The sequence below is a fragment of the Leuciscus leuciscus genome (genome assembly GCF_965113295.1).
Source record: "Leuciscus leuciscus genome assembly, chromosome: 12".
Lineage (NCBI taxonomy): Eukaryota > Metazoa > Chordata > Actinopteri > Cypriniformes > Leuciscidae > Leuciscus > Leuciscus leuciscus.
In genome coordinates, this window is record NC_138736.1 from 42,292,110 (window position 1) to 42,319,609 (window position 27,500).

The following is a 27,500-nucleotide window of genomic DNA, read 5'->3' on the forward strand; positions in this document are numbered from 1 at the left end:
GACGGTTCCGTGTGAATTCCCTGCTACTTGAAAACAAAGAAGAGCTGCTGCTGCTGGCGAACAGCGTTCTTTCGAATCGGCTTTGGAAGACTTGGAGTTAAGCTTTTCTTTGAGAAAAGAGCAAAGAACAGCACCGAAGTCATTCTTAAAAAAGGAAGATGTGTTGATTGTGTTCTGAGTTTTGCCTCTCAAAATTGTGCGTAGTCGTAGACATAGTCATGTCACCTCCTTCGTTGCTCTGGTTGGTTGTAGCGCTATCCTATTGCGTGCAGAGGGAATTTGAAAGACAACCATTAATCCCGCCCCTCGGATTGAGCCCTGCCAATGGTGTGTTCCCAGACCCAACATCTTAAACTGCACATTTTAGAGTGGCCTTTTATTGTGGCCAGCCTAAGGCACACCTGTGCAATAATCATGCTGTCTAATCAGCATCTTGATATGCCACACCTATGAGGTGGATGGATTATCTCGGCAAAGGAGAAGTGCTCACTAACACAGATATACACAGATTTGTGAACAATATTTGGGAGAAATAGGCCTTTTGTGTACAAAGAAAAAGTCTTAGATCTTTGAGTTCAGCTCATGAAAAATGGGGGCAAAAACAAAAGTGTTGTTTATAATTTTGTTCAGTGTAAATAAATGCTTAGTGTAACTGCAGATACCTGTAAAAACCTGAAAACAATATGGCAGACGGATTTGGGGATTAATATGGATGATAATGACTGGCGGTACATCCTATCTAATGTGTGTAAGAACATACGGGAAGCCAGGGGGAAATTCATTCAGTACAAAATAGTACATCATTACACCATCTAGGCTTAACAAGATGGGGATAGCTGGAAATAATCTTTGCTGGAAATGTAATAAAGAAGAGGGTACTTATTTACATATGATTTGGGAATGTTCTTTAGTTCACCCATTCTGGTGTAAAATTCTGCCAGTACTTGAAGAGTGGATGAGGCTGATTTACCTGTGAAATCATGACTATGCCTTTTTGGAGATAAATCAGTGATACCCAACATTGCAAAAAATACATTTACACTTATTAAGAGTGGTTGTATTACAGCTGCCAGGATGATTTTACGAAATTGGAAATGTCCCAAAACCCCAGACCTGAAAGACTGGATTGATGGGATGATTGAAATTGCTTCATATGAGAGCATGTTGGGGAGACTGCATAATGAGGGAGACTGTAGTTTTGACTGTTGAACAAGAAAAAAAGTTGAATTATAAAAAAGAAAAGATGATTACGACTTTTAAAACATGCATCGAGTCGGTCAAGTATTAACTCTCTCTCTCTCTCTCTCTCTCTCTCTCTCTCTCTCTCTCTCTCTCTCTCTCTCTCTCTCTCTCTCTCTCTCTCTCTCTGCAGGCTGTGAGAGGGCAATCAGAGACTCGTTCTGCTGTTGGTAATGAGAAGGAGCAGCCCCTCGTCCAGCTGGTGAGTGTTTCCCTCACATCTCTACACACACACACCTCAGATTACATTTATTTTATCAGTATGTCACAAAAGTGAGTACACCCCTCAAATTTCAGCAACCATTTTAGTATATCTTCTCAAGGGACAATACTATAGAAATGAAACTTGGAAATATTTTAGAGTAGTAGTGTGCTGCTTGTATAGCAGTATAAATTTACTGTCCTCTGAAAATAGATCAACACACAGCCATTATTGTCAAAATAGCTGGCAACAAAAGCCAAAATCTCTTCTAGTCGACTAACGGTTTAGTCGACTATTGGGGGCAGCCACTATATTTCTGCAAATTATGTGATGTTTAGGTCTTCTGTTAGCAGAATTTGCTATGCAAACGTTGCTCTGATGTCTGTCGGTGTGTTTCCCCTGTAGGCGGGTCTCCAGATGTGTGTGGCTGCTGATTGGAGGAGGCTGCACTGGTGGGTGGTGCTCCAGTGGGTAGTGGGTGTGGCTTTATCAGGCCCGTGTTCCCAGCGCTGCGACTGCCTCCCGAAGCTCCCCATTGTGAACTGCTCATCCAGACAACTAGCGTCTGTTCCCGACGGCCTTCCCGACGACACCCAGACGCTCAACCTGTCCGGCAACCAGCTGAGGACGGTGGCCCGGCGCCGGTTCTCTGGGCTCACGCTGCTACGCGAGCTCGATCTCAGCGAGAACATGCTAACGGCGATCGAGGCCGAAGCCTTCGCCGGCTTGCAGAACCTCCTCACGCTGAGACTCGCTCGCAACCGGCTCAAGATCATCCCAGTCAGAGCCTTTTCCGGCCTTCCCAACGTTCAGTTTCTAGACATTAGCGAGAACATGCTAACGGCGATCGAGGCTGAAGCCTTCGCCGGCCTGCTGAACCTCCTCACGCTGAGACTCGCCCGCAACCGGCTCAAGATCATCCCAGTCGGAGCGTTCTCCGGCCTTCCCAACGTGCAGTTTCTGGACATCAGTGAGAACGAGATCTTAGTGTTTCTCGACGACATGTTCCGAGAGATGCCTTCGCTACAAAAACTTGAGGCGAGCGAGAACGACCTTGTGTTTATCTCGAACCGGGCCTTCGGCGGCCTGGCAAATCTCCAGGAGCTGAATCTGGACCGGTGCAACTTAACGTCGGTGCCGGTCGAGGCGCTGTCGCCGCTAACCGGACTCCTTCAGCTCCGTCTCTGCAGACTCGGACTCACTTCGCTTCCCAATCACTCCTTCCGTACGCTAATCCGCCTTCGTGAGCTACACGTATCCCGCTGCCCGTGGTTAGACTCGCTAGCCGCTAACAGTCTAATCGGACTTAATCTTTCCTCGCTAACGCTTAGCCACTGCAACCTGAGTGCCGTGCCGTATTCCCCGCTTCACCACCTCGTGTACCTGCGATACCTGGATTTATCCTACAATCCAATCACTATTATTCTTCCAAATCTCCTTGGGGATTTGCTACGCCTTCAAGAGCTGCATTTAGTCGGCACCGGATTGTTGCGTATCGAACCGGGCGCTTTCCATAACCTAGCGGGCTTCCGGCTCCTAAATGTGTCTGGGAACCGATTAGCGACGCTGGAGTCGTCGGCGTTCCACTCGGTCGGGACTTTAGAGGTGCTCCGGTTGGATGGGAACCCGCTAGCGTGTGATTGCCGACTTCTCTGGTTGATGCGCCGACGCTCGCGGATTAGCTTCGGGCATTCGCCCACTTGTGGATCACCTGTGCAGGTGCAAGGCCGAATGCTCCACGACTTCTCCGAGGTCGAGCTTCCCCGGTTTTTCACGTGCCGGCAAGCTCGTATTCTGACCCGTAAGCCGCAAGACGTTCGTACGGACGAAGGCCACACGGTTTTGTTCTTCTGCGCGGCGGACGGAGACCCAGCGCCAGCGATCACCTGGATGAACCCGAAGCGCTCCATTCTCACCAGTTCGGGGAGGGTCCGTGTGCTTCCCAATGGGACGCTTGAGGTGCGTTATGCGCAGGTGCAGGATAGCGGATACTATCTGTGTGTCGCGTCGAACGCCGCGGGGAACGATAGTGTCTCCGTTAGCCTGCGGGTGCGCGGGTTTCCGGCGTCCACTCGAAACCGTTCAGGTCAGTTCTTTCTGGAAGGCTGGAGCTTCACGTCGGGACAAGCGCCGGTTAACGGGTCGCAGCCGTTCCCGTTCGACGTGAAGACGCTAGTGATCGCGGTGACTATGGGGTTCCTGTCGTTCCTGAGCTCGGTTGCCGTGTGCTTCGTGTTCATGTTCTTCTGGAGTCAGAGCAAAGGACAGATCAAACACACGGCGACCATCGACTTCGTCCCGCGCAGCTCCGCGTCGGCGAACAGAACCGGTAGGACCACCGTGGAAACGGGCCGGTTCACCATGAAGCTGATCTGAACCTGTTCCAGGTGCTACTAATCCCACATATTTTGAGTGCATAAGATGCATGAAGCTCCTCGTGTAAATGTCCTGTGATTTTCATCCGCAGTGTTTCTCTCTTGTTTTCCAGCACAAATATCCAAACATTCCCTCTGGTGCTCTTCAGTCATTTTTGTCCGAAAAATTTTACATTGTTTTTTCTTTTCTTTTTTCTTCATCGGAATAGTACGAAACTTGGTAAAGGTTTTGGCATTTGCTATGTGAACACACAAAAAAAATCAACGCAAAAATCATGAATGGGAGACAAATTTCCTCTAGTGGAAGCGTTTGGTACTGCGGCTCTTACTGAAAGATCTTTTTATTTATTTCAGGCTCAAATTTTTTTACATAGCTTGATTAGATTTATGGCTTTGATTTTCTCACAGTTTTAGAGTAAAACATGTTTTTGAAAATTCATATTTCATATTAAAATTTAAAATAGTATTTTTGTACATTTTTCATAATATATATGTAAAAACTTTTTTTTTTAGTTCACTTTTTAAAACTTTTTACACTTCATTTTTGACCGACACGCGTAGAGCACCAGAGGGTTAAAGGATTAGTTCACTTCAGAATAAAAATTTCCTGATAATTTACTCTCCCCACGCCATCCAAGACATACAATGGGTTTTTTCTTCAGTCAGAAAAGAATGAGGTTTTTGAGGAAAACGTTCCAGGATGTTCCTCCATATAGTGTCTTCAATGGATTCCAACGGGTTGAAGGTCCAAATGTGAGTTTCAGTGCAGCTTCAAAGTCTCGACACGATCCAGTCGAGCAATAAGAGTCTTATCTAGACAAACCAGCGGACATTTTATTACAAAAATAAACATTTATATACTTTTTAAACACAAATGCTCGTATTTCACTAGCTGTAATCCGCCACATATTGTGTGTCGCATCACAGCTAGTTCAAGACGAGCATTTGTGGTTAAAAAGTATTTAAATGTTTATTTTGTTTTGCCGATGGTTTGTCAAGATAAGACTGAAACTGTTTTCCTCAAAAACCTTCATTTCTTTTCGACTGAAGAAAGAAAGACATGAACATCTTGGATGACGAGTAAATTATCAGGAAGTTTTAATTCTGAAGTGAACGACTCCTTTAAATCAAGAAACATTTACTGGAGATGCTAAATTACTCATGAAGTCTCGTTTTCTGAGAAAATTATCAAAATTAATTGAGATTATGGGTTATTACAACTAACTGAAAAAAAAAAATGTATTTAAAAAAAAAACTTTTTGTTGCTTTAAAAAGTTTTTTAATAAAATAAAATATAAAAAACTTAGATGTAATAAAATAATTTGAGCTATAACTGAAATAAAAATGTATAAACTATATAGACATTTAGAAGAAAAAAAAACTTTAAAAAAACTTTAAACTATTAATAAAATTTAAATGAAAACACTAAATAAAAAAATATAAAATCTGATGCTAAAAAATTTTTTTTTCTCATTTTAATGGACTCAGAAAAAAAATAAACCACTCAAATGGATGATTTTTATCTATTTTTTTAAGCATAAAGTCATTTAAAAAACATATTTTCTCGTTTCACAATCTCACGTCTGCAAAACTTTTGGCATCTCAGATTTATGCTTGTGTTTGTGATTAATCTGCCGTGTGGATGTGAATGTGTTTGTAATGACTGAAGTGTGTGAGATGATAATGAGCTGTAACTCTTTTAAAAGGTTCTGAAGCTTTAAACTGCTGGTGTTTCGGCATGATGTCCTCGCTGATCTGCATGTGTGCGCATGTGCATGAGTGATGAAGACGTCACAGGCTTTAATCAGCCGCTGAGGAGAGAAGATCTCAGGTTAATTAGGGTCATTCATGTTCACTAAATCCTAGAGGAATTATATCATTTATTCAGAGATAATGACAGCGCTGCATCTCAGGTTTGCGTGAATGCCTGGAACGGTTGCATGTGTTTTATGAATGTTGATATTGTTGATGCAGACGGTAAAAAAATCCCATATTTATGCATTTACGCATAAATATATATATGCAATCTAACTCAGAGCAATATTGTATCCTCATGCACTGCTGTTTATTACCATAAATAATCGTTTCAAATTCTTTGTTCAAGATTCTGTCAGTTTTTATGAGTTTATCTCTCTGTATCATTTGTTTTATTGCAAAAATTAATATGCTGATCTCTTTTTAGAGATATCAGGGGTTTGATTGTAAATTTCTATTTTGTTCTAAAGACGCTATTCGAAATGTACTAGAATTTGAGAAATGCGTCAGTTTAAATATTTCTATTTACTATTTTTACTGTTCAATTTTTTGGGTTTGTTTTAAATGATCAATTTACTTTTTAATTTCCTGGAAAAAAATGTATTTTTATTCAATGAAAATGAATCAGTTTTGCAATTTCTGTAAGAAACCATTGCCAAAAGCATTAAAGTTATCTCGAAACAATTTGTTTGATGCAGTGCTTTATTCATCTTATATATTCAACGATCATATCATATGCTGTAAATATTCATTTATATGTGCAAATCTCATTCATAATTCACATAAGATAAGAGATCACACTCGTACAGTCCCTCATCATTCATGTTCAGCTCATGAGATTAATCTGAATGCGGACGCTCTGATTGGACGTTTCCAGTCACGTGTCCGTCTGATCCATCATCAGTTTCCTCGTGTTTTCTGGAGCCTCACACTGGCGCCTCCTGCTGCTCAGCCAATCACATTACAGCCTGTGCTGTCCTCACGTGACATCGGACATTTCCTACTTCCCACTTCTGAAGTCGTGTTTATGACTTCGTCACGTTGAGTGCTTTGCTGTCGGAAAGAATAGGAATCATGGAGGACACCAGGTTTATTCTTATTATGTATTTGGGAAAGCTTATTAAAGCTTAAATGCATTGGAGGTATTTAATTTTGAATAAAACGTAGCGTCCCATGTTTTACTACACTAGATAGACAGCTTGCTGAGGATTCGGGAAGGGTTTGGGACTGTAACACAGCACGGATATATGGGTCTTAAAGATGTCGCTGTTAAGTGAAAAAAAAAATCATATAATACAGTTTGGCAGTGTTTAGCGGTCATTATGAAGCTGTGAGGTGATTTTTCTGAAATATTATAGGCCCACTTAATGTGTGTTTACGTCTATTTTAAGAGTAAATGTTGAGTGTTGTCTTTTTATTGTTTCCTATCCTTCATCAGCAGGTTAATGAGTTTGAAGTGATTTTGAAACGTATCCGTGGCATTATGTACAGGTTTAAAGGCTGTTGCGGTTTGCGTCAGAAACGGTCAGGAATTAAACGCCTCAGTCAAGCGAATGAAAGTGTGCAATTTAAACATCGTTTCTTCTGTGTTATTTTCAGAATTTGTTGTCTGAATTCGACCTGAAAGATTTCATTTAACTATTCCATGACAAATAGTGAATTTCTCGTGATTAACAGAGACTAATAACGAAGATAAAGCAGTCTTTATTGTCCTCGTGTTTGATTGGCCGATTTAAAATCGACCTGGTAAACTGACATTTATGAAACTCGCTTCAAACATTACATTGCTCATGATAAGTTTAGTTAGCTCTACAATAAGTAAACCCAGTTCACCAGTTAATTACTCTTCAACATCTAGTATGCCATAGAAATATACAGAGCTACCGCAAAAACGGAAGTTCAAAGACAAACATCTAAAGATGGCGGCTTGTTATTCGCAATGAGATCTCCGACCGTTCCGTGAAGTTTACAAACTCGAGGGACACTCGTGAGTATCTTCACCAATAAAACGTTTAATTCTCTGTTTTTAGAGAATCTTGTGTCCCTCTAAATGGCAAACCAACTTGGATATTTGAACATGACCTCTCGGAAAGTATTTAAAAGGTATTTATGTAGGTTTGTGATGATTTCCTGCAGTATTTTACTTACTGTGTTTGAAACTAACATAATGCCTAATCTTAACTATAAATGGTAATTATTTTGCACATTTGATTATTATTTTCCCACCCTTGAATTACATCGGTAATTCCTGAGGTGATTTGCATCTATGATAGTTGCTGAGGTCCAGTCAGTGACATTGAACGCGCAGTACCGCATTTAACCACACTCGCATCAAGCGTGTGTATAAGCTTCATTTCTTCAGCGATATTTGCTGAGTCTGGTATCTGAACGCAAGCAGAAATACTTTATCTATAAATAGTGAATGTTTCGTGATTAACAAAGACTAATAACGGAGATAAACAGTCTTTATTGTGCGCTGACTCTGTGTTCGCGTTTGATTGGCCGATGGACTCTGTACTCGTGTTTGATTGGCTGTTGGACTCTGTGCTCGTGTTTGTTTGGACGATGGTAAAAAAGGTTTTCATCTTGTTATTTGTGAGAATCTCCGTGTTTCTCTGAGTGGGACATTATTCCTCGAGTGTGTGTGTGTGTGTGTGTGTGTGTGTGTGTGTAGTGTGTGTGTGTGTGTAGTGTGTGTGTGTAGTGTGAGATGTTTCTCCTGATGTCAGCCCGTGTCACCGTCATGGAGGTGTGTGTCGCGCTGAGTGAGTCCTGTAGGTCGAACCCTTCATCAGTATCGCTTCTCGGCCTTTTGGCTAAGATCAAGTGTAGTATCTGTTCTTATCAGTTTAATATCTGATACGTCCCCTACCCGGGGACCATATATTAAATTGATTTTTGGATCAGGGAGATGGAATAGGGGCTTGCTCCGTCCACTCCACGCATCGACCTGGTATTGCAGTACCTCCAGGAACGGTGCACCCCCTCACGGGGAATAATACTTGTGAAAGAAAGAGTACATGGAATTAAAATATTCAGAAATTGTTGATATAGTCTAACCCTAACACTATATTTACTCGTAAAATATAGAAAAATTATTAACATTTAACCGGGGTTTTTACGGTGTCCGGGAAGGGACATGTTTCAACGAGCATAGGGATGTTGACGTAGCTACCGCATTCGACGCTCTAGCCACGTGTCGGCGCGTCCGCCATCTTGGAACGGTCAGTGGTGTGTCACTCAGTCAGATTAATGATGCCACAACATTGCGCAGATTCTGGTTGTGTAACCGAGGAGATTTACATTCCGAAGAAATGATAACCTTTCATAGGTGAGAATGTGTTAATTTTTATATGTATTAACTCATTACATGGTACTTATTTTAATGTTTTTACTTTATGGTAACTTTTTAAAAGTTGTGTTAGCTGACGCTTGTCTTGTAATGTGTTAGTTTAGTAACATCATCTACTGAAGTCTATTTCATATATAGATGTTCATGCGTCTTTTTTAGCTAGCCTTACTCACTGTTTAATGTTTTGCAGGCATGAAGACGAGGCTGTGGGACAGAAGTACAACACGTGTAATGCTGTTTAACAACATACAATCATTTATAAAGGTGCTGTAAATTGTATTAAATTACATTTGTTTTAAATCCCATTTTAAGGGGTAATTTAAATGTTAGTAATCAAAAACCACCTTTAAAGCGATGAAGCATACTATTTAAAAAAACCCACATTAAACGTTTAACAAAAAATACATTTTAGAGCCCTATTAAATAATTATTTCCCCCCTAAATTTTGTTTTCATTTAAATATTTTTGGATTCCAATTTTAATGTTAAAATAAACATTAGTTAAAAATCACATATAATTCCATTTTAATAGTTCGATTAAATAATTCCATTTTAATAGTTCGATTAAATTTGAATAATTAAAAAGCACGTCTAATCAAGCAAAGTCATACAATTTTCTTAACAATTAAATGTATTAATTTTTACATTAATAATGAAATGTTTATTTTTCAGAAATTCTGTTGTTATATATTTTTTTATAGCAAATTTATTCGTACAAATAATACTGACACATTTATGAAGTTCTGCACATTCCCCAAACCTCCAATATTCTTTTATTAAATATTCTTTTAGTCTAATGTGATGCTGCTTTCTAACACCAGTGTATTACTCTAAATTCAAACACATTTCAGGGCATAAATAAACAGATTCATCAAATAAAAACACGTCTTTTGATAAGCATGTATATAGTCATTTATTTGTTTGTTGAAATATTTAAAGTTTTGTAATATTTCCCCAGAAAAATGTAAACTTCTCCATATTCACAAAAAGAAAGACATTTCTGTTTATCAATCATTGTCAATAAAATGAAATTCATAATTACAATAATAATCATATTTGAATATAATAATATCTTTATAATAATAATCATAATATGAACATTCAAAACATCACTCCATATTCAGAGATGCTGCACTCTAGAATCAACGAACCTCTCCCGCATTCGAGAATATTTCCATGAGTAAATATATAAATATATACATCCTACGCTCCTGAATCGGGTCAGGGGTCAGAGGTCAATGCTATGGCTTGTCCGTGTCTATGGCTAAATTAGCGGGTGGTTCCCGTTCATCATGAACTCATAGCAGTAAGAACTAGTGCTACACGATGGGAAAAGATACACGATCACGATCTGTCGTAGCATAACTGACCCCTGTACACACACCATGGCTGTTTATGATCGCCTTATTGAAATATACGTCTCATGGCGACACGTGCTCGTGCTCAGCCAATCAGAGCGTCTCATGGCGACACGTGCTCGTGCTCAGCCAATCAGAGCGTCTCATGGCGACACGTGCTCGTGCTCAGCCAATCAGAGCGTCTCATGGCGACACGTGCTCGTGCTCAGCCAATCAGAGCGTCTCATGACGACACGTGCTCGTGCTCAGCCAATCAGAGCGTCTCATGGCGACACGTGCTCGTGCTCAGCCAATCAGAGCGTCTCATGGCGACACGTGCTCGTGCTCAGCCAATCAGAGCGTCTCATGGCGACACGTGCTCGTGCTCAGCCAATCAGAGCTCAGTATGGGAACTGTAGGCACAGAAACACTGTTCATTATCATCTTTTTTCATAACTATTATTACCTGAAATGCAGACCAAAGTAATACTTCCAACAGAAAAGGTAAATAAAGACGAAAGTAAGTGACTAAAGCCCCAGCAGCGACTGGCGTATATGAGTATCATCCATCAAACACCAAGAAAAGAGAAAAACTCAACCCACTTAAAATGAGAGAAACTTTCAATCTGGACTCTATGTACAGAAATCAGCAGCCCGTCAGTGTGTGAGTGTGTGTGTGTGTGTGTGTGTGTGTGTGCGTGTGTGAGAGAGTGTGTGTGTGTGTGTGTGTGTGAATGAATGAAGCACAAGCGCTGTTCTCAGACCCAGTGAGCCGCAGACGGTCGACTGAAGCGTTGATGATCAGGACACACTCTCACACTCTCACACACACACACACACACACACACACACACACACACACACACACACACACACACACACACACACACACACACACACACACACACACACACACACACACACACACCTAATACTGGAGGAAACCATTTCACCGTTTCATGAAAAATATGAATAGGCAACATCTGTAGGGAAGCATCAATATGAAACTTCTGATGACACGTCATCCGCACTAACGCATGACACTGCTCCGAAAAACACGCGCAAATCAATGTTTCGCAACATTATCACTAATACGCTTTTCTCAAATTCTGTCTTTCGTTTAAATATTTTTGGATTCCGTTTTAATGTTAAAATTAAACATTAGTTAAAAAGCACGTCTAATTAATTGAAATCATGAAACTTAAACAATTGAACAAAAGTGTATTAAGTTTTACAACAAAATTTTTTTTTAGGGCCTTATGAAATCTATAAAATTTTTCTTAAATTATATTTTATTTTAATTTATTTTTGATAATCAAAGAGCATGTCTAATCAAGTGAATTCATGCAACTTTCTTAATGAAATAATGTATTAATTTTTACATTAATAATGAAATGTTTTATTTTTCAGAAATTCTGTTATAATTCTTTCTAAATTTATGATTTAATACAAATACATTACCAAAAACGGTGGTATTAATCAAATATCAACAATTTAAAATGTACTCAAATGAAAGTTGAATTCCTTCTATGTTTCTAAGTGCTGCACAACAGCTTTTCTGATGCAAATTAAAGCACAGAAGATTGTCTAATAGTCCTTAAAAATAAAGTTTAAATATTTTTTTAATTACTTATATTATTATTATTACTTTGCGAAATACATTCTGCTGTACAATAGTAATATTTTCTTTTATAATTTTATCTTTAATAATTTCTGTCACAATTTCTTCAAGTTAAACCGAACTTTTATTTTGACGGATTGTCGTGAAGAGCTCAGTCTGTGTGCGTCTGATGATAGATCTGATCAAATCAAACGGTGAAATGCGTGTGAATCACATGATGAGTAACAGGAGCGGCTCACTGGCGTCTGAGAGCGAGAGCTTCAGTGAACGCTGGAGTTTATGATGATGCTTTTCATCTGAATCACTGAAACTCTTCGTACAAACAGCAAACGTCTCGTGTTCGGAGATTCACGTCCACGTGAGCATGAGATAAACCGAGTGTTCGACTCGCTCGTGGAGTCTGTGTCTGCCCTGTTGTTCTCAGTGGAGCTCTTTAGGCACGGAGAGGAGACAGGAAGGGGCGGGGCTCTGAGCGGCACGGCAGCGTCTGATTGGCTCAGAAAGAATCAAGCCCCTCAGTACATCATTTGAAAAAAACAAGAGTCATTATTAGGAAGTTGAGGCTGCAACTGATCAAACACACACACGCACACACACATACTCATGTACACAAACACACTCCTGCAGTAAAGGGAGAGAGAGAGAGAGATGATGGGAAGAGAACGAGTGCTGTCTCTCTCTCTCCGTCTGCGGTGATTTTCTTTGTGCTATCGGTGTGATTGTTTCGGCCTCGAGATGCTGATTGTCGTCCATTTGGCTCAAAAAAGACAAAGACAGCAAGAGAGAGAGAGACACATCTGAGAAATATATATTTATATATCACTTATATACATATATATTCTCTCAGCGTGTGTTTGAGCGAGAGAGAGCGAGAGAGAGAAGGAGAGAAAGAAAGACTGTAGAGTTGGTCGTCCTGCTCAGGCTCCGCCTCTCTCTTCTCTCTCAGCCAATCGTCAGACACTCCTGGGTTGAGGTTCAACCAATCACGTGTCCTCTAGTCCTGCCCGGGCCAATCATGTTCCAGAGTGGGCACCATATATCGGCTGAGGGAGAAACAGAGGCCGAGATTCAGGGGCGGATCTTCAACTAAAACTAGTAAAAATATTTCTGTTCAGTGAAATAAAGCTGAAACAACATCGAATATAAACAGGAAAAGTTGAAAACCTGAAGAAAAAAAAAATGGAGATAAACTGACGTTGAAACAAAAATTATGAACTAGAAATCAATAAATAACAAAAATAAAACAAAAATTTTATTAACTTAAATAGCAATATTAAAAAAAACAACTAAAATGACAAAAGCACACAATGAAAATACAAAAAATAAATATGAAAACTAAAAATATCAAAATATTATTATAATGATAATCTAAAATGAAACTCGAACACTGGCACACTCATTATAAATTCATCACAATGGGAATAATTCAATATTCATCAAACAGTTAATTGCATTAAAACACAGTCATGTGAATAGAATTATGAGGCTGATGATCAGTGAATGAAGAGCGAGTTTGAAGGACAGGAATAAAAGATGACAGACATGATGAGAAGAAACTGAAGAGTAAATGTGTTCGAGTTGCTATATATGATGTCATTCTCCATCAGCCAATCACAGGCCCTCCCTCTGAGGACGTGCTGTCACTCTCAGACAATATAAAGTTATTATTATCACTTTAGTTATAGTTAATGGTATAGTTATTATCACTATAGTCATCACTATAGTTACTGTTACTAGACTTAACAGTATATTTCATGATATTTGAGCGGGAAATTCAATGATAAAATGGTTTAAATATTTATCAATCATATGGTAATATCGAGTGAGATCTCTTACAAATAAAAATGGGCTTCATCACATTTGATTATTTTCTCTTTTTATTTGGACTCAAATCAAAAGATAATCTGATTCATATCAAATGAACACAGACATGACATAACTCACAGACATAACTCTCGTGGAGAGACATAACGGTTACAGATGGTTTCTAGTGTGTGTGTGACAAACCTGTTCTGTGAACACCCACCCATGCACGCACGCACACACACACACACACACTCGTGGAGAGACATGAAGGTTACAGACATGTGTGTGTGACAAACCTGTTCTGTGAACAATCTGGTTTTGAGGTCAGGCATTCCACTCCCTCTCAGCTCATCCTCTACCGCCATCAGCCTGTAACACACACACACACACACACACATTCCCAGGATGCTCTGCTGCGTCAGTGAAGTGTGTGTGTGTGTGTGAGGCGTCTGACCTGTTGATGATGCCCTTGATCTGCGAGTCCTTCTCGTGCTGCTGCTGTCGGAGCCTCCTCTCGCTGTCGTCCAGCCGGCTCTGGTACTGGAGCAGGATCTTACTGGTCTGATGCTCCTGCGACTGCAGCCTGCGCTCGTACTCCTCCAGCTTACGGTGCGACATCAGCAGACGCTCCTTCAGCGAGTGGATCTCCTCCTCGTACTCGCGCACCTGCACACACACACACCGGGAGGAGGAGGAGGATGAGGACGGCAGATCATCTCACAATGCAAAATAAAATGTCACAATGCAAAACTTGTCTTGTGGTTGTAATGTCTGTGTAGTCTTTACACGTAAAATAACATTTCAAATATTTTGCATCAAACCAATTATTTTTAAATTCATCAGTTATTTAAAATATGTAAGTTGAAATAAAATATTTTCACTGAATCAGTCATGATGATGATGGCAGAGCTTCAGCGGCTTACATTCTTTCATTCACTAATCTGTTTTTATGCAAAATAAAGAGTCACAATGCAAAACGTATCTTTTGGTTTTATAAATGTCTTTCTTTATATGTAAAATATACTTTCAAATAATTTTCATCAAAACGAGTATTTTTTTATTAATTAATTATTTAAAATATGTAAGTTGCAATAAAACATTTTCACTCAATCAGTCATTTATACTGGTTTAAGCATGAAAATAGGAAAGTCTGCTTTTTATGAATGTGTTTAATGCACAATCAAACTTTTGGTTCTAAAAATACTTTCCATTTTCTTTACGCAAAGTCTCGTCTGAAATGCGATGGGATCATCGCTCTCACCTCAATGGCTGGGTGAAGTCCCAGCCGCCCAACACTCGTGCATTACAAGTCCAACCTACTGAGCTTTGTGGTGTGGGCCCAAGATGCTTTCTTCGGGTCATCAGGTGGGTGCCCTCCTTCTACAGTGTTTCGTCAGTTAGCCCACAACACCTCCAGAGGGCTTGACAGCGAACCCCTGCGTCCTGGGTCAGCCCCCTCGCCCCTTGGGCTCCACAGCCAGTGCTCTTTTATGTTCCCGGTGGGTTGTTCCATTGCTCGCCGCGCTTCAGCCACAGCCATCTCGATGCTGTCGTGATATTCACCACGAGCCGTCTCCTGCTGGGACCTTCCAAGTCTGGACAGGACGCTCCAAAGTGACTCTCCAGGAAGTCCTCGGCAGCCTACTTCCACTGGCAAGTTGCATGCCCGCCATCCCACCTGTTGGCACTGTTGGGTGAGTGGTTGGTACTTCCCAAGCTTTCTCTCATGGTCCTCTTCTATCCTCTCCTCCCATGGCACAGTCAGTTCAAGCAGCACCACCTGTTTTGTTGCTCTGGACCACAGAACTATGTCTGGTCTGAGAGTTCAGGTAGTGATCTCCTCTGGAAACTTGAGCTGTCTCCGGAGGTCAACTCTCATGTTCCTGCGCCAGTTGATGTCCCGCTAGAGCTCTCCCCTGCTCTAACAAACCTGATCAAACGGGGTGCTGTCGTCCTCGTGCTGTTGTGGGTCTTCCTTCTCTCTTCCTCCAGGCCTGTAGCCAGCTCGGCAAGTATCTGGTCATGCCTCAATCTGAACTAGCCATCAGCCAGGCTAGCCTGACATGATGACAACACATGTTCAAGGCTTGCCGGTTTCCCACACAGCGTGCAGTCTGGGCTCTCAGCCAGCCCCCAACGATGGAGGTTCACTGGTGTTGGTAGGACATTGTATGTGGAGCACAGGAGGAATCTTCTTCTCTTCTCCTCCATGCCCCGCATATCCCTCCACCCCAATGGTCTTCCTTGGACACCGCCCCAACATGTCCACCTCCCCTGGTTTTTCATGGCTGCTGCCCTCGCTTGCCTATCCTCTTCCTCCACTCTACGGAGCTCTTCCTGGACTAGGCTGCAGCGACCTTTGGCATTAGCATCCCTCCACCTAGCTCTGGTTATAACTCCGAGGCCCAGCCTGCCTTGGTTGACCGTCCCCACGATGTCTTCGTGGCGTAGCCTTGCCTCTGCGTCTGCCACAGCCCTACTTGCTGACCATTTCTGTCCTGTGCGGATGGTGATATCTCCTTGGCGGACCAATTGGTCACTACTGTCGCGAATCATTATCACCTGCCAGGCTTTGGCCACCTTAAACTCTTCAACCACAGATGTTAATGGCAGCTGTAACGTGCTTCCTGAGCTGTACAAGCCGATTGAAGAAAGGCTTTTGGGGACTGACAGCCATCTGCGAAGGAAGGTGTTGATCCTCCTTTCCAAGGCTTCAACTGTTGTAAACGGCACTTCATAGATGAGCAGTGGCCAAAGGCTCGCATCCAAGCTTCTGCCTGCCCAAGCATCTCCTTCACACTCTCTCGGTCATTCAGTTCCGCTCTAAACCATTTTCCCAAGCTCTTAATGGGTCTCTCACTGACAGTGGGGATGAGGTCTTCTCCAATCCTGAAGCAAAACTGGTCCTGCACGCGTCCTTTTCTCAGCACAATGCTCCTTGACTTTGCTGGCTTAAACTCCATCCCGGCGCCTGCAATAATCTTGCATAGATCTTTCAGAATCCACCGACCTACTGGGAATGATCTTGCCATTATGGTCAGGTCATCCATGAATGCCTTAACTGGAGCCTGCTGAATCCCGCTTGCCAGAACTGCACCTCTTCTAGGCTTCTCCACTGTCTTGACCAAGAGGTTCATTGCAGCTGCAAACAAGATGACCGAGATGGTGCATCCAGTTACGATGCCTTTTTCAAACCGCTGCCAGCTGGTGGTGAAGTCCCCACAGGTGAATCGCATCCTGAAACGGTTGAAGTACTCCTGCAGGAGGTGCTGGGACATGGGACATGGTACGCATGTAGTGTGAGATCCACCAGCTTCTGAGGGACAGTTCCATATGCATTGTATATATCGATCCACAGATATATAGAGTATTTATAAAAAAATTTACGAGGAAAAAAACTCCTCGTACTCGCACATCTGAACACACACACACAGTGATGGCCAGGGCTTAATTTGTAAATAAATAATTGCCGGATCAAAAACAGCAATTGACCAATCACTAACCCCCTCCCCTCGAACATAGATGAGCCAATGGCAGTTGAGTATCAGTTGCACGGGGACCAGAACTCGGACATCTTTAGGTTTCAGCGCCTTAGAAAAACATTGGAAGATCCAAAGCTCTCATCGGTTTTTTGGTGTTTATGCTACAGAAATGGTCAAATTATGTGCCTGGGGTTCTTGTAACACTGATTCCAGGTATCCTGAGAAGATGGTCATGGGTAATCATGTATTGTAATAGTTTTGTCAAAACTGTATATAATCGCGTACTCACGCACCTGAACACACACACACACACACACACACACACACACACACACACACACACACACACACACACACACACCAGGATGATCCCACAACTTCAGCTGCTTACATACATTTTTTTTTTTTTTGCTTATGCAAAATAAAAAGTCACAATGCAAAACTTGTCTTTTGGTTATACAGTCAAAACAAAAATTATTCAAACACCAGATATAATATTGATATTTTTTTAACTAGTGGTTGCAGGACACTAATTTATGTAAGTGAGGATAGCAAAATAAAGTAAACTGTGACATTTTATACCCAAAAATGACCAGTAAAATGACCAGAAAGAAGCAGTCAAGCAACAGGAGGCATTAGCGTGGGAAGGGGGAGCTGCAGCCCCACCGTCATAGCATCAGCACCCCCTGGTGGGGGGCTGTGGACTAACATAATATTGTACTTAAAAACGTGAAATAATTTTTTATTTAATTTTTTAAAATAGACATAACATACTGTGTTTAATATGGGATTAAGATATAGTGTATAAGATATAAACTAATGATTAATTATTTTAATATTTCGTTGATAAAAGACTAGCCTGCTACTCCTCAGGAAGTGCTTCCGTCATCTCACACTCATTTGGTCATGGCTAGCAATAAGCAGCAGAAACATATTTCGGACTTTTTTTCGGGTAACACAGTTAAGAAAAGTAAAAATAGTGGGAATTCTTCTCAAACAAAGGATGTCAACAACAACAACGTCGATGAAACGGCGACTGAACCCTCGCCAAAGACTGACACAAACTCGGTTCAGACTAGCGCCGTTAGTAGGCCTATGTCAGCATCCGCGAGCAGCGAGGTTTGTGAGCTAGACGTTAACATGGACTCTGCTGAGGTCGGGAAACATGATCGGATGGCTGCCAGGGAAGATGACAAGCCCTACCAACCCAGGATGAAATTTCCAGGCAGGAGATTTGGTGGGGAAACGTTCGAGCGTTCATTTCAATGTGGATGATTTGACAAATGGAAATGGCTGCATTACATTCGAGAATCTGACTCTGTGATTTGTTTTATATGTGCTAAAGCGACGGATAAAGGATTACTGCGCCTCACCAACGACAATCAAAGCTCAAAGCTCTATAAAGGCTGGTGGATATAGTAACTGGAAGAAAGCTCGTGACAAGTTTGCTCAACATGAATTATCCGAATTGCAGAAACATTGCATCCAAGACATATTTATCTGTTTAAACATACCTCTGAAACGTTTGGCAGGATATTGTTTTGATGGTGAGTCCAACATGTCTGGCCGTATAAATGGTGTTCAGGCGAAGCTAAAAGCAGAGTGTCCAATGTCCCTATATGCATTTGTACATTGCAAATCCATATATGTACATTGCAGTAACCATGCTTTGGACCTCGTTCTCCAAGAGGTAGCAAGGGAAGTGAGACTCATTGCAGACACACTGAATTTTGTTCAGGGAGTGTCTGTGGTCATTTCAGAATTAGCCAAACGTAAGCAGTTGTTCAGGTCTCTTTTTGGCTCTGAAGATGTGGTGTGCAATCTTCTGGGGCTTTGCCCAACCCGATGGTGCATCCGCAGCACTGCGATTTCAAGAGTCATCTCTGCATATGCTACACTACTGGAGACCCTAAAGACTCTGGAGCGAGACAAGTCAGTTAGGGCAGAGATTCGGTCTAAGATATCCGGATTGTGCACACAAGCTAAACAAGCAAGGACATATTTTGGATTAGTGTGCAGCCAGGCACTTTTTGAGCCTTCTGAGGCAGTGGCCCGAAGTCTGCAGAGTGAAACATCAACTGCACGCGCAGCACTTGAGTGTGTCACAGTCCTCCAGCAACGTATGCAGAGCCTTCGGGGGGATGACTCTTTCAAAGAGCTGATTGATAAGGTTAACACCGCTGCAAGATGCAACAATTTGAAAATGCCAAATACCTCCAGATTGAGCAAAACCCCAGCTCGCATCCGCAACACTTCAGAACCAGAGGCTCTGGTGTGCAAATCTGGAGAAGCACAGTGGCGACGTCAGTTCTTTGAAGCAGTAGACTTAATCCAAAGTGAGCTTAAAAGAAGATTTGATCAAAGTGGAATTAAAGTGGCTGCAGAAAGAGAAACGACTCTTATCGAAGCTGCAAACCAAAACCTGTCTGGACTAAATGAAGAAATGCAACTCCTGGAAAAGTTTGATCGATCACACCTACAAATGCAACTAACTCTACTGGGTGACCAAACTAAGGAGAGACGGTTCACTGCAGTGAAAGAGTTTGCTGAATTAATTTCATCATTGCATCCCCAAACTAGAGAGCTATTTAAAGAAGTTGAGGCATTCGTTGAGCTTTGTTTATGTCTACCTGTGTCAGCTGCTCCATCAGAAAGATCATTCTCAGCACTCCGACGACTGAAAACCTGGACCCGAAGTACCACAAGCCAGAAGAGGTTGCCATATCTGGCGCTAATGCACATACATAGTGACATTCTGGACAGGCTGGATATACCATCTCTTGTTCGGAGCTTCATCAGCAACACAGCTGAACGCGAGGCCATGTTTGGTGCACTTTAAATCGAGGTAAGAAATGGTTTTAAACCCCTTATTTATACTGCCGCCGAGCATTTTAGCGTTATTTATTTCTGTATGCTGTTGCCTATTCATCGTAGTTCTGTGGCTGAAGAAGCCTAGGCTATAGCATAAGGCAGCACATCCCTACATTTTATGCATGTATTATTTAGTGATTAATTATGACATTAGTTAATTGTTTTTTGTTTGTTTTTTTTGTTTGTTTTTTTTCCAGAAATGATCATCCCCGTTGTCAATGGCGTTTTCTCCCTGAAGCCAAGGGAAGCCAGGCTTCCCCTATATCTTCAGGCGACAATCACTATTATTGTAAATAAAACATTTTATTTGACTTGTGACTTGGCCTCTCATTTCTACAGAGAAAATGAAATAAAGGTTAAATTTGTCATGCTTTGTTCCGATCAGAATAATGGGCGTTTACTAACATAGCCGCACTCAAGCGCACGACCGCACGCATGAAGCTTGCCACAAAGAACCGGCTAAAGAAATGATTATGAATGTGTCAAAAATAGCAAGGAGACATTTAATTGTTTATTAATAAACGGGTGTTTTCTGTGTCGCTGCAAAGATGAAGTTGACGATGCGGACTCACCATGAACGCCAAAGAGAAATGCACATTTCATATGGATTACATAATCAGAGAGTAGCCCATTTCTTTTCGTTTTGAATAGTTTCGTTTAAAAGTAGACATTTCAAGCTTTCTATAATAGATAGCCTATATTTCTCAAATCTGTGAGGCACAAGCTGAGTTTCGGCGCGCTCCAGTTCACGTGCAATTAAGTGATCGTGCCGGCGCCTTATTACATTGTCTGCTAGTGCTAAATACTTCTTATTTATTAAATACAGGCAATTGGTTGATAAAATATTGATCAAAATTAAGATACAATTTATACAAAACGAAGATCTTAACTCACTGAAGTGGTCAAAATCATGTCTTATCCACTCCATGTCTCCAGACATATTGCGCATGATGTATCATATCTTTCTCATGCTGCATTCTCACTTTCATAATCAACATTGATTAAATAAAAAAATGACATTAGCCTATAATATTTAAACATAAATATGAAACTAAATATGTTTTCTTTAATGGCTAAAACACGTAGCCTATACAGTACAGAAAAATGTCATGTCTTGTCGTCAGCCACAACACTGAAAAAAAGTATTCGTTGAATTGAATTTAAAAAAAAATTATGGTAAGTGGTTGCACACAATTGATTTGACCACTTACCATAAATTTGTTTATTAAATTCAACGAATCATTTTTTTTCAGTGAACATAATGACGTCACATATTTTCCAACCCAGCCCTCAGCCCCCCCCGCATGAAACAGCTTCCAGCGCCCCTGACAGGAGGTGACAGTAACTGTAAGTGTTTTGTATCCTTTTCTCATTTGATTTAAGTGCAGTTGTAGTTACTGGGAAACAGTGTTTGTCTACTGTGCTCACAAGCTGAAATTTCGGTGAAGTCTCGGTTGTTTGTGCTTAGCCACGTGGTAAAGAGTTTCGCTAGTGAGGCGTGTTCAGCTGTATTCAATAACAACATTTCAGGTGAGTATAAAGCAAGTAGTATACCGTGGCAGCCCTCATGTGAAGCCCCCCTCATCATGTGAAGACCGAAGAGCGTAAAAAGACCAGCGACTCGACCTGCGCGACTCCACCGAGCAAGGACACCGACAAGGCACTTGAGTATTATTTTCTTGTTTTTTCCTTTCTCTTCTACAAAACTTTTCTTCCCATTTTTCTGTTTGTGAGATCTCTTACACTATGTGTTTTCAAATCCCTACTATTACTAAACAAGCGTATATCAAATGTCACACGTAGGAGGCAGCACAATCCTAGCAACCTGCGTACCTTTCCGGAGTCTTCTAGTACTATATTCTCTTTTCCCATCGGTCTCTGGAATTGCCAATCCGCTGTAAACAAAGCTGATTTCATTACATCTATTTCTAGTCAGTCAGGTCTCAGCCTACTGGCCCTGACTGAGACCTGGATCAGACCGGAGGACACTGCCACACCGGCTGCCCTCTCCACTCACTTCACTTTCTCACACACCCCTCGCCTGACCAGACGGGGTGGAGGTACTGGTCTGCTCATCTCTCATCCATTACCACCTCTGTGTGACAACAGCTCATTTCAATTGCATTCAATTACCATCACTAGGCCCATTAAAATCCATTTTGTAGTTGTATATCGTCCCCCAGGTCAGCTTGGCAGTTTCTTGGAGGAGCTTGATGTGCTACTCTCATCCTTCCCTGAGGATGGCACTCCTCTCATAGTTCTTGGAGACTTCAACATCCACCCAGAAAAGCCTCAGGCTGCTGATTTCCACACTCTGCTTGCCTCATTCGACCTCAAACGAGTATCTACTGCGGCTACTCACAAATCAGTTCAGTTGCATTTACATGCGTTACTGCTCCACGGACCATACGCTGGTCACTCCACTGCACACCTCAGATCCCTTCCTCCTCACTCTCAACCTCAACCTGCCTCAGAACACAACACACACTCCTCCACAGGTCACCTGCCTCAGAACACAACACACACTCCTCCACAGGTCACCTGCCTCAGAACACAACACACACTCCTCCACAGGTCACCTGCCTCAGGTCACCTGCCTCAGAACACAACACACACTCCTCCACAGGTCACCTGCCTCAGAACACAACACACACTCCTCCACAGGTCACCTGCCTCAGAACACAACACACACTCCTCCACAGGTCACCTGCCTCAGAACACAACACACACTCCTCCACAGGTCACCTGCCTCAGAACACAACACACACTCCTCCACAGGTCACTTTTCGGCGAAACCTACGCTCACTCTCACCCTCTCGCCTATTCTCTCTGGTCTCATCCACACTTCCTCCACCTGATCAGCTCTCAACACTAGATACTAACAGTGCAACTGATAATCTTTTCTCCACTTTAACATCCTACTTGGACAACTTGCTAAAATGACTTACCATCTTAATCTATCTAATCAAAATTAACAATTCTTCTGACTCAAAACCTTCTCCTCTCTTCTCAACCCTCCTCCTTCATGGAGGCTCCTAACAGCTGACGATTTTGCCACATTCTTCATAAATAAAACCACCACTATCAGCGGCCAATTTACCAATCCACAAACTGATATACAAATCTTATCAGCTAACACACACATTCTACCCTCCTTCTCTTTCAGAGGCAGAAGTCTCCAATCTCCTCCTTTCCAATCGCCCTACTACCTGTCCGCTGGATCTTATTCCCACAAATCTACTTCAAGCCATTTCTTCCTCAGTTGTGCCCGCACTTACGCACATCAGAAACACCTCTCTTCACACTGGTACTTTTCCCACAGCATTTAAGCAGGCTCGGGTAACCCCACTGCTTAAGAAACCCACTCTAAATCCAGCACATCTGGAAAATTACAGACCGGTATCTCTCCTTCCATTCGTCGTGAAAACACTTGAACGAGTTGTTTTCAACCAGATCTCTTCCTTTCTTACACAGAAGAACCTCCAGGACAACAACCAGTCAGGTTTCAAAAGTGGACACTCAACTCAGGTAGGTCGTTCACGGTGTTATGGGGGGGTGAGGTGTCTAAGACCCAACATCTAGCTACTGGAGTGCCTCAGGGCTCAGTGCTTGGACCACTTCTCTTCTCCAGCTACATGACATCACTAGGATCTGTGATTCAGAAACATGGCTTTTCCTATCACTGCTACGCTGATGACACACAACTCTTCCTCTCATTCCAGCCTGATGATCCAACGGTTGCTGCTCGCATCTCAGCCTGCCTGACAGACATTTCTGGCTGGATGAAGGACCACCACCTTCAACTAAACCTTGCAAAGACAAAGCTACTTGTGGTCCCGGCCACCCCAACATTACAACACAACTTCTCCATTCAGCTAGGCTCGTCATCCATAACTCAGTTGAACTTCACAGAGCACATTGCTAGAACTGCCCGGTCCTGCAGATTTGCCTTATACAACATTAGGAGGATCAGGCCCTTCCTATCAGAGCTACACAACTCCTTGTCCAAGCGCTTGTTCTATCCAGACTGGACAATTGTAATGCTCTCCTGGCTGGTCTTCCAGCTTGCTCTGTCAAACCTCTGCAACTGATCCAGAATGCCGCAGCTAGAGTGGTCTTTAACGAGCCGAAAAGAGCACACCTCACTCCTCTCCTCACTAAACTGCACTGGTTGCCAGTTGCTGCTCGCATCAAATTCAAGTCACTGACGTTTGCCTACAGAACAACCACTGGCTCTGCTCCCTTTTACCTAAACTCATTACTTCAGACTTACGTGCCATCCAGAAACTTGCGCTCTGCAAGTGAACGCCGTCTTGTGGTGCATCATCTCAAAGAGGCACTAAATCTCTTTCTCGGACCTTCACCATGACTGTTCCCTGCTGGAGGAATGACCTAACTCAACCAGAGCGGCTGAGTCCGTGGACATCGGCAACACCTGATCCATTAATACTTACACTTTATCTTCTATTCTATATCTATTATCTTTAAAATAAAATAAAAAAATACAGGTACTGCATTAGATTAAACTGAGAAGGGTCATAGCATTTGCATATTGTTGTCCTACTGTTAGTTTAACTGCTTCTATTGTTCTCATTTGTAAGTCGCTTTGGATAAAAGCATCTGATAAATGAATAGATGTAAATGTAAATGTGAAATTATAAAAATTTGGGGTAACACTTTATTTTAGTGTCCTTGTTACATATGTTACATGTACTTACCGTAGTAATAACAGTAAATTATGAATTTAACAAAACCTAACCCTAGGTGGAATGAGTACTGACCCGGTCCAGGCGGGACTCGTCCATGCTCTTTGAATGCTCCTTCAGCTTGAACTCCTCTCGGTCCACACGCAGACTCTCGATGTCCGCGGAGAGGTGAGGCATGTTGGACACCCAGGCCACCGTACGCTCCGACGCAGCAGTGGGGGGGTTGAGCGTGGACGGAGACTTCGAGCCCTGAACACACACACACACACAGAGAGAGAGAGAGAACATGTGACCACAGACACCACTCATCAGAATATATACAGTATATCATTGATTAATCTGAGACTATATGAGGATATACACTAGCGGTCAAAAGCTCATTACGATTTTTGGTAACACTTTATTTTACAGTGTCCTTGTTACATATGTTACATGTACTTACCATAGTAATAAGAGTAAATTATGCATGCAACTAACCCTCAACCAAACCCTAATCCTACCCTAACTCTATAGTAAGTACATGTTCCTAATTAATATTACTCATTACTTAAATATATAATTACACTGTAACAATGACACATTGTTAATGTTTCTGAAAGAGTCCGTTTATTTGATCAGAAATACAGTTAAAACAATGGAATATTATTCCAATGTAAAACAGCTGTTGTCTATGTGAATTTATAGTAAAGTGTAATTTATTCCTGTGATCAAAGCTGAATGTTCAGCATCAATACTCCAGTCTTCAGTGTCACATGATCCTCCAGAAATCATTCTAATATGATGTTTTGACAGTATGGAAACGTAACGAGACACTGTGACCCAGTTCGTACCTGTTTGTTCATGCCTGGCTTGAGCAGATGCTGCTGGTTGGTTTGCTGCGAGGCTTTTGCTGATTGGCCGGTCGGTGTGTTCTCAGCGCTCTCATTGGCTCCGCCCTGAGGGGCGGGGCTCTCCGCGGCCGTGCTGGACTGATGCGGCAGCCCGGGGGCGGGGCTATCTTTGACTGACAGCTGTTGCCTGGGCACCTGCCTCCCGCCGTAGCTGGACTCGGGCGACTGCAGCAGGTTCCCGCTCTGGGGGCGTGTCTTCGGGGGGGTGGAGTTAGCGGCCGAGCTGACGGACAGCTGGTGGGGGGGCTGAGGCTTCATGCGCTGAGGAGGGGGCGGGGCCATGGAGGCCTGGCGGGCGGGGTGAATAGTGGTTGGGGGCGTGGCCAGAGAGGCGGGCGTGCCGGTGCCCGTCGCTGTCTGCGGGGCGATGCCCATCAGAACCTGCTGCTGGAGATTCTCCTGACACACACACAGAGAGATTTCAACAGCAGTATTAGTAGGGCTGGGAGTCAAGGGTCAGGAATCAGATACTTGTCATCAAATTTTAATTTCGATTCCTCTTAGCGATTCCTTTGTGTGCATTTCAGTATGACTTTAAACCATTCAAGCGCGAGAGACTCTGTTTTCATGTGTATCAGTATATTGTATCCGTGCAGCTCTTAAAGTGACAGCACTAATATTCCTGCTGCCGTCTCTATTCATGGGTTTCATCCGGTCCCTTTCCACAGGTGTATAAAATCAAGCACCTAGATTATGAATGCAGACTGCATTGTGCTTGATACACCTGTGGAAAGGGACCGGATGAAATCCATGAATAATAACACTAATCAAACAACAAAAGACAGAGAGAATATTCTCTCGTTCTCGACTGAATAACTTTTGTAACTATATTTGTAATGTATATTTTATTAATAAAGTGCAGTGTTATTTTACATTTGATAAGTTTCTGTATCTGAATACTTGAAAATCTTAAGGGAGTACCATAATATTATAAATCCTTACTTTTCTAAAAAAGTAACTAAGTGACGCATGTAGTTATTTTTAAGGGAATAATGCAATATTGTAATGCTTACATTTTCTAAAGAAGTAACTAATGCAATTAGTAACTTTTTAAAGAAGTAACGGAATATTGTAATGCTTAACTTTTCTAAAATAGTAACTAAGTAACGCAATTAGTAACTTTTTAAGGGAGTAACGCAATAATATAAAGCCTTACTTTTCTAAAAAAGTAACTAAGTAATGCAATTAGTTACTTTTTAAGGGAATAATGCAATATTGTAATGCTTAACTTTTCTAAAAAAGTAACTAAGTAACGCAATTGGTTACTTTTTAAGGGAGTAACACAATATTGTAATGCATTACTTTTCTAAAAAAAGTAACTAAGTAACGCAATTAGTTACTTTTTAAGGGAGTAACTCAATATTGTAATGCTTAACTTTTCTAAAAAAAAGTAACTAAGTAACGCAATTCGTTACTTTTTAAGGGAGTAACTCAATGTTGTAATGCATTACTTTTCTAAAAAAGTAACTAAGTAACGCAATTAGTTACTTTTTAAGGGAGTAACTCAATATTGTAATGCTTAACTTTTCTAAAAAAGTAACTAAGTAACGCAATTAGTAACTCTTTAAGGGAGTAACTCAATATTGTAATGCATTACTTTTCTAAAAAAGTAACTAAGTAATGCAATTAGTAACTTTTTAAGGGAGTAACTCAATATTGTAATGCATTACTTTTCTAAAAAAGTAAATAAGTAACGCAATTAGTTATTTTAAGGGAATAATGCAATATTGTAATGCATACATTTTCTAAAAAAGTAACTAATGGCACTTTTCCACTGCATGGTACGGTACGGCACGCTTTGGCGCTTTTCCACTGCATGGTACGGTACGGCTCGTTTCGGTACGGCTCACTTATGGCGCATTTCC

The 27,500-nt window shown here is 41.8% G+C and overlaps 2 protein-coding genes and 1 long non-coding RNA gene across 8 annotated transcripts in view; 2 read left to right on the forward strand and 1 right to left on the reverse strand.

The window, feature by feature from the left end:
• lingo4a (leucine rich repeat and Ig domain containing 4a) overlaps positions 1-6,234 on the forward strand; it is a 17,830-nt gene extending 11,596 nt beyond the window's left edge. For 2 of the 3 annotated variants that reach the window (XM_082186526.1, XM_082186528.1), the window contains exons 2-3: positions 1,373-1,441; positions 1,847-6,234. In XM_082186526.1, coding sequence (XP_082042652.1) covers positions 1,859-3,817 — 1,959 coding nt within the window. In that variant the 5' untranslated portion in view covers positions 1,373-1,441; positions 1,847-1,858 and the 3' untranslated portion in view covers positions 3,818-6,234. The remainder of the gene's footprint in view (positions 1-1,372; positions 1,442-1,846) is intronic. The other variant, XM_082186527.1, reaches the window with a different exon arrangement.
• Positions 6,235-7,350: 1,116 nt separating this feature from the next.
• LOC309511459 lies at positions 7,351-8,554 on the forward strand. The gene is made up of 2 exons (XR_014210641.1): positions 7,351-8,227; positions 8,276-8,554. It is a non-coding gene; the product is annotated as an uncharacterized lncRNA (long non-coding RNA).
• Positions 8,555-9,615: 1,061 nt separating this feature from the next.
• syngap1a (synaptic Ras GTPase activating protein 1a) overlaps positions 9,616-27,500 on the reverse strand; it is a 78,388-nt gene continuing 60,503 nt past the window's right edge. Inside the window, exons 17-21 of one of the 4 annotated variants that reach the window (XM_082186440.1) lie at positions 25,576-26,034; positions 24,821-24,994; positions 14,141-14,352; positions 13,983-14,055; positions 9,616-12,923 (exon numbers count right to left, since the gene is read on the reverse strand). In XM_082186440.1, coding sequence (XP_082042566.1) covers positions 12,894-12,923; positions 13,983-14,055; positions 14,141-14,352; positions 24,821-24,994; positions 25,576-26,034 — 948 coding nt within the window. In that variant the 3' untranslated portion in view covers positions 9,616-12,893. The remainder of the gene's footprint in view (positions 12,924-13,982; positions 14,056-14,140; positions 14,353-24,820; positions 24,995-25,575; positions 26,035-27,500) is intronic. The other 3 variants (XM_082186439.1, XM_082186442.1, XM_082186441.1) reach the window with 3 other exon arrangements.